Source organism: Castor canadensis, chromosome 12 (assembly GCF_047511655.1).
Source record: "Castor canadensis chromosome 12, mCasCan1.hap1v2, whole genome shotgun sequence".
NCBI classification, from domain to species: domain Eukaryota; kingdom Metazoa; phylum Chordata; class Mammalia; order Rodentia; family Castoridae; genus Castor; species Castor canadensis.
In genome coordinates this window covers 13,744,394-13,757,294 of record NC_133397.1, presented here as the reverse complement: position 1 = coordinate 13,757,294, position 12,901 = coordinate 13,744,394, and the positions used below count along the sequence as shown (strand labels likewise).

At 40.4% G+C, this 12,901-nt stretch overlaps 1 protein-coding gene across 8 annotated transcripts in view; it reads left to right on the top strand.

Moving 5' to 3' along the window:
* Cyria (CYFIP related Rac1 interactor A) overlaps positions 1-12,263 on the top strand; it is a 110,484-nt gene extending 98,221 nt beyond the window's left edge. For all 8 annotated transcript variants that reach the window (XM_074049206.1, XM_074049204.1, XM_074049208.1 and 5 more), the window contains 7 exons: positions 1,583-1,719; positions 2,184-2,261; positions 2,429-2,545; positions 2,642-2,721; positions 4,165-4,291; positions 7,686-7,756; positions 9,570-12,263. In XM_074049206.1, the coding sequence (XP_073905307.1) occupies positions 1,583-1,719; positions 2,184-2,261; positions 2,429-2,545; positions 2,642-2,721; positions 4,165-4,291; positions 7,686-7,756; positions 9,570-9,633 (674 nt within the window). In that variant the 3' untranslated portion in view covers positions 9,634-12,263. The remainder of the gene's footprint in view (positions 1-1,582; positions 1,720-2,183; positions 2,262-2,428; positions 2,546-2,641; positions 2,722-4,164; positions 4,292-7,685; positions 7,757-9,569) is intronic.
* Positions 12,264-12,901: the final 638 nt, after the last annotated feature.

Genomic DNA, 12,901 nt, shown 5'->3' with positions numbered 1-12,901 from the left:
ATTCTGTGTCTTATATGGCCATTGATGGACCACAACTCCTGTTATTCTTATTTCTTTCAATCCACTGCGATGTTTCTTCCCCTAGAGTCATTGACACGTTGGGAGTGTCCCTACTAGCACATCATCTCTATCAGTACATGCAGAGTAGGTTTCCTTTTGTCCTTTTCACATCTTTGTCAGCTCTTCATAGTTTACTGAAGGATGGCCTCATTTCTGAAAGACAACAAATTTGGAAGATACAGGTTATCTGCCAATTTGGCTGAAATTGTGATAAATTTAACATAGTAAAATATAAGAAAACAAACATAGCATTTTTTCCTTAATCTTTAAAAACATAACTGTACAAGGACAGGATGACTCTACAGAGCAATAATAAAGCCAAGTCTAGTTAATGATAATTTCAGTGTAACCAGCAATGTGGTATAATCACTGTCCCCAACAGGAAAGCTATGCAAGGTTTCATTATTTAATATAGTATATTTAGAATGAAAAAGGCTTAGATATATTCTCTGCTTTTGCCATAAAACAAGTGCCACATTTTACAAGGAAGACAGAAATTGAAATACTCTGGGCAAGTAATGACCGTAATATTGAGAAGACTAGAAGCTAAAACCAAGGAGAGCACTTGAATGAGCCAAAACAGTTTCCTAAGAAAAGAGGGCTTCCTTAGACTCTCAGGTAGAAGAGAAAACAAATTCTCTCCCATGTTTCTCAAAGTACATGTCTGGACCCAATGAGCTGCAATTCCAAAAGGCCCAGTTTCAGCTCAACAGTATGAGAAAGGTCCAGCAATCACAGCACATCATGGTACTGCTGGCTGCCTCTGAAGACAAAGTGCTCCTATAGAAGGGAAGGTTTAATGAAAGATAGAGGTATCCCTTGTAAAGATGCTGTAAAAGGCATAAGGACAATATAGAGACAATGTTGTCAATTTTTTCATAAAGTACCAGATAGTAAGTGCTGAGTCTTGTGAGCTATTGTGTCATTTTTCACAGCTACTAAAACTCTGCCACTGTAACAGCAAAGTAGCCCTAGTCTATACAGGAAGCAATGAACATACCTGTCTTTTCATAAAACTTGAGTTATAAAAACAAGTAGTGGGCCAGATTCAGCTTGTAGACCATGGTTTATCAGCCCCTGTAATAGAGGATTGGTTAAATGACTAAGCTGTTATAAATACATAGAAACAAAAACTGTAGAGAATATTTAGTAACAGACAGGTGGGAAAAAATGAGATCCTTGTAAGAACAATGATAAAGGCAAACATGATGATAGGTTCATGGAAAGACACTCTTGGGATTAGGGTAGAGTGTAGATGCAGAGAAAAGCTATAAAAGGACCAGAATTCTTTCCTGTAGAGAAGGTAGTCTAACTGATATGTTCAGAGCTGCTGCCTCATCTTATCATGTACTATGAGTGACCATCATGCACAAAACTGTGTGGCCACAATAAGAAGGAAACACATCAAGAGGAAAGACCTTTGCATGTTGCCTCCGTGATTGTCAAATGGAACTGAGCATTGTGCTTTTTGAAGGATCTCCATGGACACCTGAAATATATATACTATTCCTTTGACTTTCAGAAAAAGCTCTTCAGAGTTTATTGGAATCTCTGACTTGCCCACCCTATACACCAACCCAGCACCTGGAACGGGAACAGGCCCTGGCAAAGGAGTTTGCAGAAATTTTGCATTTTACCCTTCGATTCGATGAACTGAAGGTCAGGCCAAACGAGCTATGAAAGGGTCACAAACTTGTACTGAGCATCACTGTTTAAAGCTCCTCCTACCAGTGCAGGGTGGGGGGAGAGAGTAAGATGTTGCTCCTTCCCAAGAGAGACAGAAAATGGCGAGTATTTGCATTCCATGTGGTAAAAGCATTTTGAGATGATGACTTGTCTATAGATACTCAAAGTCTGCCAAATGAAATGAGAGAAAACCTTTTCAAGTGTCTGTTCCTTATTGAGAACAAATATATTTTTCCTAAAATCTAACCCACAGTAAAAACAAGGAATGTTTTAGAATAATGAAGTTATGAGTCCTTATTTTTAACCAAAATTGCCTTGACTCTTGCATGACAAAGAAAAGTCCTGGCATATTCACAAAATCTAGTGCTTGGGCTTATAATGCTTATCCCTCAGCTGATTCTGAGAGATTGGCTTCTTTCCTCTCCTCTAAATTTCAGATGAGGAACCCAGCGATTCAGAATGACTTCAGCTACTATAGAAGAACAATAAGTCGCAACCGTATCAATAACATGCACGTAAGTCCCTGGGTCTCCCTGGCCTGGCCCCTTTCTACTTGGGTTCTTTCATTTCCTCATTGGGCAAGGCACAGAGAGAAGACAGAGTCCTTGTCTGTAATTCAATTTCCAGTGGACAGTTTGGGGGTTTTAACTTTATAATTGCATCTTCTCTTCTTAATTCACAGCTAGACATTGAGAATGAAGTGAATAATGAGATGGCCAATCGAATGTCCCTCTTCTATGCAGAAGCCACACCAATGCTGAAAACCCTTAGCAATGCCACAATGCACTTTGTCTCTGAAGTAAGTGATGTTAAGTAACAACGTGTTTTTCATTTTTACTCAATTGTGCATAAAAGCGGCTAATAGAGCTAACATGCATTTGTGTCTCCCATTTAGAACAAAACACTGCCAATAGAGAACACCACAGACTGCCTCAGTACGATGACCAGTGTCTGTAAAGTCATGCTGGAAACACCGTAAGTGAAATCATGGGTATATTCGTGGTTGAGAGTTCACCTAGGTGGAGCCTGTTAAGATCATGGTGGTGGTGGTGATGGTGGTGGTGATGATGATGGTGATGATGATGATAACATGTATCATTTAGGTCAGCATATTAAAGTTACATGTATGTTATTTGCTTCAATTTCATAAAGAACTTTGGCTGGCCTGTGTCATTATGTCCATTCTATAGCTGAAGTAACTGAGGCCCAAACTGTTTCATTGACTTCGCAAAGGTTCCATAGCTTGTTAGATGGCAGAACCAATAATGAAAGATGCTATAAAAGATATGTAAGGAACAAATGGAAGGATGGATTAGATGACTGAATACTACTATAAACATATTGCATAGAAGATTTGAGATTTAGAACCAAAAGTAGAATTGTAAGACTGTTGAACAAATGATAATCTCTCTCTCTCTCTCTGTCTCTTCCTCTCTCTCTCTCTACCTCTCTCTCCCTCTCTTTCTCTGCAATTTCTTTATATGTAAAATAGTTACTAAGTGCTAAGCTTAGTAACTTAAGGAGAGTAAGGAAGTAACTTGAGGAGAGTAAGGAAGAAGCAGCACAGTTATGGAGAAATCTATACTTAAAAGTCTGGGGTCTACTTATGTCTGTACCCCCTACTGTGCCACAGATGAGTGACCTGACCTCCTGGGCCTTCCTTGGTTTCCTCCTCCAGTGATGTTCCCATAGTGACATCTACTTTGCAGAGTGTTTCTGAAGGCCAAATGTATAAGGATGCCTTAGAAAATTTGGTGCTCTGCTCAAATGTAAGAGGTCATTAATTTCAAATGTTTCACTTATACCAAAGTTAAGATTTATTCTTAGACAGGAATAGTAATCATCTTCATTGTAGGGCCAATTCATTGGTCTCAATTATCTGCCAAGGGCCCTTATCAAGGTAAGTGAAAAAAATTCAAACTTCACACATACACTCAGGTCAATGAATCGTACATAATTTCTTTGAGGTATCTGTGCCAATCCAATTCCATCTGCACACGATGCCTTAACAAAGGAAGTTACTCTGACTGGAGATATGATAGCTGCTCTATAGAAATGAGCCTGATTCTTTTTCTCTGTAATGAAGTCGTTTTTCTCTTTAATCTTGGACAGCCAGAGGGACCTGCTATAAAATATTCAAGATTGATGGGTGGGGAGTGAGGTACATGATGAGCTGGCCGCTGAAGGGCAGAAGGGAATTTACTGCCCTCTAATTTACCTTATTTTCTCACTGAATTGCTGGTTGGATAGATTCAAGGAGAATTATCATCATGGGTCTCTTCAAGAGCATATTAACCCAGTTTTTGCAGGCCCGGGATTGTTCTCCAGAGGGGATTAGAAGAGTAGCCAGTTGTGGAACCCAAAGTTCATATGTTCCAACAAGGAAATGACATCGCTGCCACGTCTTCTCTTTTCCAGGGAGTACAGAAGCCGGTTTACGAGTGAAGAAACGCTGATGTTCTGCATGAGGGTGATGGTGGGGGTTATCATCCTGTACGACCACGTGCACCCCGTGGGGGCTTTCTGCAAGACATCCAAGATTGACGTAAGAATGCCATGCAGTGTCCAGGAATGCATATCCAAGTGACAGGAAAAGGCAGGAGACTCAGCAGGGCAGCAAACAGAGAAGGGTTGGAGAGGAAGCTGGGTGGTCATTTGGCATTGATCATGGTGCCGATGGTGGCACAAAGCACACATCCTCTTAGCTCAGCATTTGCCTGCAGCACCAACCCAGTGCAGCCCATGCACTAATGAAAAGCCTTTTAAGTACGGAACAAACCTCTTGGTCCTGTCTTATTCTGACACGGTTCAGTCAGAGTGGCGTTCTGTTCATGTGTCTGCACAGAACAGTCTTTGACATTCTACAAGTGTCAAAAAAAGTCTGCATGCCCAGAGGAGCCATATGCCTGAAAGATGCAAGGAAACTTACCAATGAAAATATAAGTTGAATTACTCATTTTGAAGTTCTGGGTTCCTAGCAGAGCTAGACCAAGTTCTTTATAAAATCCTTCATAATTTTATGGTAATTCTATCTGTTTGCCAAGAAAATAGTTATTACAAATTTTTTTGAAATGTAGGAAACCAAAACTACATGCATGTGTAATAATCTTACCATAGACACATGACCACCGTTAATATGGCCGTGTGTGCGTGTATCCCTTCTTTCTATGTGAAAATATGTGTGGAAGTGCTTAGCAAACTAGGACCCTGCAATTCATGCCACTTTAATAGGTATTTCATTTGTATAACAGTGTATTATGGACATTTATTCATACTAATAAATATGTTTTATTTTTTGTGAGGCTTGAACATTTTCATACTACAGGTTGAGTTAAATACATATGAATGACTCCATAAATATCACTTAACTATGAACTGGGTTTATTACCTGGTACTCTTAAGACATTTTCATTTATGATAGACATTTGTTAACTTGTTGCAGAGTCAACAATTAAAAATACTCTTGGGACAATTATTACTTGAACCCCTAACCTTAGAAAAGCTTGACTTTGCATGTCATTTACCATGACCTCTGTTGAGGTCATAAGCATTATAGAATGTTAATGAGTATATTTGTTTATGCAGACTAAGAAAGACTTGTTCATACTAAACTCTGCATGTGCCTCTAAGAAAGCCTCAGGTTTACCAAGCAGGACACATATTTGAGATGGATCATTTTCTGTCATGATGTAAGGGTCTTCTTCCAGACATCACTCTGCTTCTAAGCCAGCAGCTATAGAACTAGATTTGTAAAAAACAAGCATTGATTTACAAAGCCCTGGAAGTAGTATTGTATATGTATGCACAAAGGGTGTGACCTGGTTTACAGAATGTACATGAAGGTGAGGAAAAACCCTGCCTATGGGAAAAGACATAGAGTGATATTTGAGGTGGACCTTGAAGAAGCTGTAGGAAAAGAAGAGTACTCCAAGCAGAGGTTATCAGTCATCAGAGAAAAATCACCAGGACCACAAGGGGAAAAGCCATTTAGAGAATAGATACTAATCTTGGGTGCTAAGGAAGGTGAGTGAGGTGAGGTGGTGTTTTCAAATGATTTCCTTAAAATCTTAAGAAATATCCATAAGGAATCATTCTTTAATCCCTGTCCCAATGTCAGATTTCACTCATAATTACTGATCCCACTACCTGCAGACTCCTGAAACATGGCCAGCCCCAAACCAAAGATTCTTCTTTTCCCGCAAACCTGTCCCCCCTTCCAAATTCTCTCTTAGGTATTTTCTCATTTTCCTACCCAGTATGTAAATCAGAAGCCTAGAACTGCCATCCCCCAGATCCCAGGGATTGTTTTCTTCCCCCTCATATTTTATCAGTCAGATTAACCCTCCTGCTGCCTCTTGGGCTTCAGTCCCACTGCTTCTCTCACCCCTCATACCTGAAGGGCTCTCGCTGGATCTCCTCTTTCATTGTTGCTTCTATCTGGTCCCTTTCCATACTCACCACATTTCTAGAATGTTTGACAACCATCAAGGGTATTTCCTACAAATAAAAGGCCCCACGTTCCTAATCTGCTGTTGAACCCACACTGGGTTCTGATGGCACCTCTGACAGCATCTTGTTACTCACACCCACAGCCTTAATCATCCTGAAATAGAACTAGAAATTCCTCAAGAATACCCACAGCTCTTCCACCTCTTCCTACATCTATGTTCTCACTACCCCCTGGGATGTATTACAAGAACACTTATCATACCATGATAATGGGGTATTTGTTTCTCTCCTCCCACTAGACTATCAGCCCTAATAGAAAAAAGACCAAAGCTCTGTGTCCCTGGCTGGGCTGATGCCATCCCAGACCAGAGTGGTACGGACTTGGTATGCCAGTCCAGTGCCCACAACAAACATCTCTAAATGACCATGCCATTCACTCCTGATGAGGCTATATGTGACCCAAAAGTTATTCTCAACACTGCCTGCAATTTATAGGCTCTATTAAGCCTTTATTACGACTAGACTTTTGACATACCAGAAGTGTGCCCACAGAAAATGTTTATAAGTGACACCATAATCCAGTGGATGCACATATAATGTGTGAATATCTGAGTTTAAAATGAGTGATTGTCTTGTTTGCAGAAAAATCCTTGATTTGCCAAAAAAAAAAAAAAAGCAACTACAGGATACATGTAATATAATGTGATCTCTATAAATTTATTTTCATCCACTGGGCAGATTATAAATAACTTTTATTCCAAGGGCACAAAAAAAAACTAAGAAATTTGCCTAAGTTCATGCAAGCATGGATAAAACGCAAGCAATTAGCTTCCATAAGGTTCACATTCTTAAAGTGCCCTTTCCCAGCCTTCTCAAAGATGTTTAAGACACAGACTTTAACCTCCAGAAGCTCCTGGTCTAGTTAGGGAGACAAATTGATTTGTGTACTAAACTCTCCAAGGTTCTCTGATAAATGCAGAGTTGGATTGGGAGCACAAATAGGTGGTGGTTACTCTCTACCTAGTGAGGATAGTGAGGTAAGAAGAGACCTCCTGGGGTTGGTGAACTTCTCCTAAGACCAAAAGGAAGTGTTAAGGGTTTTCTAGTCAAACAACTGGAGGAGAGATTATATTGTGGGTAGGAGACATAAAATTACCACGTTTGTAAAACATTTAGTAAATTTCAACTGAACACTGATTAGAAAGATTTGTATCCTGCACTTGATTATAGTGTACGAGACAAGGAAAGTCTCAAGTGCTTCTCTCCCAAAGTAAGTAAAATGTACAATTAGAGTATAGTATTAAAATCAACATGGTTTGCAATCCTACAGAGCATTCTAGAAGCCCAGAGGAGCAACTCAACCCAAGGGGCTAAGAAAACCTGTGGGTCATTTCTCTTTGATTTCTATGTGCCATTTTTGTGATGGACAGACTCTAGCATGGACAGAATTACTAGGATAATTGACCAAACATTGTGCTTTCTCCTCCTAGATGAAAGGCTGCATAAAGGTATTGAAGGAACAGGCCCCAGACAGCGTGGAGGGGCTGCTGAATGCCCTCAGGTGAGCTGGCTCTGGGATAGACTGACAGGGCAAGCACCCCTTCAGATCTTTGCAAAAGTGGGTGCTGCTGGGGGACAAGGGCCAGAATAGCAAGCGTGGCCCTTGCATTTTTCACCACATGTTGTCTTCCCAGCAACCTCTTCAGATCAGCACCGTTCTTTAATCATTCCCTCTCTACAGATAAGATAGGAGTTCAGGCATCCATTTTGTGTTTGGTTTTTGTTTGCTTGCTCTAAAGCTTCCCAGGTGGTTCACATGTGAAGTCAACAGAATTGAGAACCCTGCTATATACTGTTGGATGCTTAAGTATTTAGGTAGCCATGGCTCATTCCAGTGCCTTACTGCTAACAAGCAATGCCCAAGTACATCTGCTCTTCCCAAGTACACATGTGCTTAATCCACTTCAGAGAGGGAATTCTAATTTTTTAGCTGTGATTCTTTGTTGAATTGCATTACTGTATAAATCTTCCCAATATGGATTGCAATACGGAAGGCTTATGATCCCTGCTGTCTCATTCTTTAATTTCCCTCAGTTCCATTCGGTGTTTATACGTGCAGTGTGTTCAGTAAGTTAAAGTGGAATGGATGAATGCTCTTCGATGTGCAGCACTCAGGTTTCATACTCAAGTGCTAATCACAGTGTCTCATTTAATCATTACAACTTAACATAAGGCTGACATATTATTCCCATTTAATAAGTGAGCAAACTGAGATGTATATGAAATTAATGGTCTAGACACTGAGGTTAATGCTGTTTTACTGAGTTGCTAAGACCTCATCCTTCAGAATACATGTAGCGTTGAACATCAGAGCCTTCCAAAGTCTCTAGGTAACCCGAGGTTTTCCCTATTTTATACCAGGATAGTTTTGTACACACAGGAAGAAGACTTTAACATCTTGAGCTTTCCAGTTTAATTCAATCTAGCAAAGCTTCCTCGGTATGGGGTCACTGTGCTGGGCCATGAACCCCATCAAGTGTTGGAATCTCCTGGAGACATGTTGTGAAGTGGAAACAGTGCAGGCTTTCAAAGCAGCCACACCTAGGTTAAAGTCAAAAGTCACACCTCATTCGCAAATCAAAATTAAGAGCCTAGTGATGTGGAGTAGGCCCTTTAACCTCTCTGCAACTCAATTTTCTAATCTGGCAAAGTGAGGCATGTTCTTACCCACAGTTTTTTTGACTAAAATAGAAACTCCATGGAGCACCCAGCACATGGTCAAGGTTTCACTATGTGTTATTATTTGCATAAACAATTCTACATCATGTTAATAGGAGGCTGCAGATTTCACCAAGTTTTGGGGGGAGAATCGGGCGGGGGGGGGGGAGTGGGATGGGGGCGTTGTTTTGTTGTTCACCTGCATTTGTGCCCCCTTGTGGTGGCAATGAGGATAAGCAGGGTCACAAAAGTAGAGAACCACAAACGTTCAAGTTTGGGGAGATTTATATTTTGAAGCTTGTGACTCAGCAGGGATAGCTTCAATGTCATGATTCTGTACCCGGTCCTGTGAAGTCTCCCTAACAAATGTGATTGGTTATATCTCCTCTGTGTAATTATTTGATTGGATAGGAAAACAATCAATGTAGTTTAATAACCATTATGCAAAATTCCTTTGGAAGACAGAATCAAATATTGAATCTGTTTGAAAATCCAGGCAACACTGAAGTGTGACTGTGTCTAAAGAAGCAAGCCCATGTGTTTGATGTAAAAATATCAGTTGCGTTTCTCAAGATAAAGATGGGTGCCAAGTCAGCACAGAAATGTTCATAGAGCTCCATTTGCACACTGACCTCCATCACTCTCTCTCCATTCAGGTTCACTACAAAGCACTTGAACGATGAGTCAACTTCCAAACAGATTCGAGCAATGCTCCAGTAGAGCCCTGCTTGGAGAAGAGGATCTTTGTGCTGACCTCAGAAGATGTATATGTTTACATAATTTAATACAGATTGATGTTAATACTTGTGTATTTACATAACCATTTCTTCTTGTCACTGAAATATATGGACCTTAATTTGTATCTTGACTGACTCAACCCAGCAGAGCATAAATTGACTTGAGAGCCTTACCTTTGATGTCTGAAAACAAAACTCCCTTCTCCAAAGGCCAAATTTAGAGACTTCGATCATGGCTACCGGAACCCTTTCATGACACCTGTAACAATCAGAAATTTCTAATAGTTTGTGGTAGTGTTTTAATTCTAGGTGTGTTATCTCTCTCAGAAGTATAGTGTATAGAAACACAAAGTATTCGATTTTCTGTGTCGGCTCAGATACAAGAAACACAACAGTTATCCTGACAGAGGGAGAGAAGAATCCAAGAAAAGAAAAATGCATGTGGAGAATCAAACTCAAATGTTCTGAATTCAGCACACCCCCTCTTTCCTCAGCCTGCAAACCACACGTGCAGCTTTTCTGTTTGCACGTGTTTTGTTAAAATTATATTCCCTTTCTGTCTGGATTTGTAGCCCTCTAATGCTCCCTTTTTCTTTTGCAAGAGGAAAATCACCTACATTTTAATCTGTATCTGTATCAGAGTGGGATAACTAGGTAGGTATTACAGCTGGACTGGGGAAGGTGGTTATCCTAAGACTATTTGAGAGAGTTGGTGTCAGGACAGACATCTGTCTGTGTCAACCCTCTGCCTACAGGAACAGGAAAATGGAGCTCTGATTTTGAGATCATAGGTAAGTTTGCCAGCCTCTCAGTTGTCTGCAGAGTGCTGGGCACAGAGCCCCTGCTCCTAGGGGTGCCCTGTTCTCTATCTGCATGGACCATTCGTGTAGGACCACAGGTCTAGACACTTCATTAATTACCAGAAACCTTGGGGAATTTAGAGGGACAAAAATTTACATTTTCTGGTTACCTGGTATTCAAAAGGCAATTCCTCCCCAACCCGACTTCTAACTTGTTGCAGCATGAAAACTCTGATCTGAATACCTTGGGAAATTTGCTTAATTCTGCATCTCTCCTTCCTTATTTATAAAATGTATTATGAAAACAGACAATCTCCAAGAGCCATGTAAGGCTAAGAGCCAATAAAATGACTGACTTTATTTTACTTTATGCTCCCTTCACAAGTACATTCCAGTGAGTGCTGCCCCACCTGTCTTGTTGATTACAAGGCCTACAATCATACTGTCTGCAGATCAGAGCTGACTTAGAGTAAAATCCTCAAAACCTTTTCTAACTTCCAGTGAAAAATGAGATTCAGGCAATGTGGCCATACAGGTGACTCCCAGGATCCTAGGTCCCAGGACCCTTCTCTCCTGCCTCTACATTCTTCCTGTAGAGGAACTGGACCTTGTAGAGAAGTCCTCAGTCTGGTCTGTGTTATTACTGTCTTTATCTGCTAGAAGGGAAGAATTTCCCAGACTGTGAATGATTATCCTGGAGGTTGGGTCTGGGAACATCAGGGTTTGTCATCATTTGCAATAGTCCAAGGAATAAGAGATGAGATACCATTGCTTTTTAGGCTTTCGTGGTCAACATTCCTTTGAGTTCTCCAAGCAAAGGGAGTAAATACTTTTTTAACAAAGAAATGCAGTCAATTGTTGAGGAAAGAGTCTCTGGTCTATATTTAAATGACAGTCAACAGAGAGAGGAAGACCTGTTTCCTTAGAGCTTTTTAAGCAGAAAAAAATACCTCTGCTTGAATGGAGCTTTTCTCATCAGAACAAAATTAGTCTGCCTGGCCTCCAAGACCTTTTCAAACCCAGGAACTCGAAAACCATGGAGGAAGCCAGAAAATGTGGTAACACAATAAGCAAAGTCATTAAGCATTCAACTTAAGAGATGCTGTATTTGGTAGCTACATGTTTTGCTTGGGCAACAGTTGTCAAGCCTAGGAATACAGAGGTGCAAAAGGTTTATCATCATGGGTCTATTTTGTCCTTCCTCAGATGAAGAGGTGAAGGTTTGAAGAGAAGAAAAGACTTGCCAATCCCCACTGGGCTCTCGAGGCACAGACCTGACAGGGACTCAAATCCAAGCCATGTGTCTATACCACAGCTGCCTCTCAGCTGGCTAAATGAGAAAATGTTAAGAGATTATCTGTTAAATTATATATATATATAAATAGTTGCACACATGTATAATTTTTAATTAGACTTTCTATAAAATGGGAACGAGCACATGGGACTGCTGGCCTGCTTCAATTTAGCCAGGTAGCCTTGTCTCAAAGTCAAGATTCACCACCAGGACACGGATTCTGAGAAGCCCAGGGTATGAATTGTTGCCTCTGATCACCAGGAGGACAGGCTGGCTGTCTGTGATCAATAACAGGGAATGAGACTTTTGTCCACTCCAGAGCTGTTGTGGGAGACAAATTCTTGTAACAGACTGTCCTCCAGGCATCAGGAGTCCTTGAACAATCAGTTCTTCTGTGTGCATGCACACGTGTCCAAGACTTGTGGGTGGTTTAAGGGAAAGTGCTAGCAACAATGTCAATGTTAGCTATATTTCATATTTGATGTCTCATAGTTTTCAAATAAACAGTGTTTTCCATGACTCAGATGTTTATTTGGGGGCAAGAAACAAAATGAAAATTATGTTTCACAAATGCAATGCTACTTTTGCATTACAACTCTGTTCTCAGAAACTTTTCGTGTGCCACTAGGACTTTGTAGTAAAAACAAACAGAGTCCAGGTGGAAATCATGTTTTAAATTGTGCTGATACGTTAGGACTAGAATATTAAACAACCAGAAAGAAGCCCTGAGATATTATCTTTTAATATTTAGCTAATATACTTCATCAACATTTGATCTTAGTCATCACCATCACATCACAACATTAATGGTAATCCTAGGTTTTTGCTACACCAGCACGTTTAAGTAAAAATAATTTCACGCTTCCTCAAAAGGAAAACAGAGCCCACTCAAACTTGGGATCCCAGTGTGCAGCAGAGTTCCGAGGCTTCTCATTTCATTTTGTACCCAAGACAGCTGCAGAATTTTCTAGATATTATCAACTAACATTGGAATTTTATCTTCAAGACCCTAAAACTGTGGACCCCAACTCTCCCGTTACATCCGTAACAGCTGTTGCAAACTCAGAGCTCTTTTCAAGTGGCATAGGTTGTTTGCTAAAGTCACTGTAAATTCTTTTGCCTGCTTTGTCTCGCTTTTGTATAGCAGTTTTGAGTGT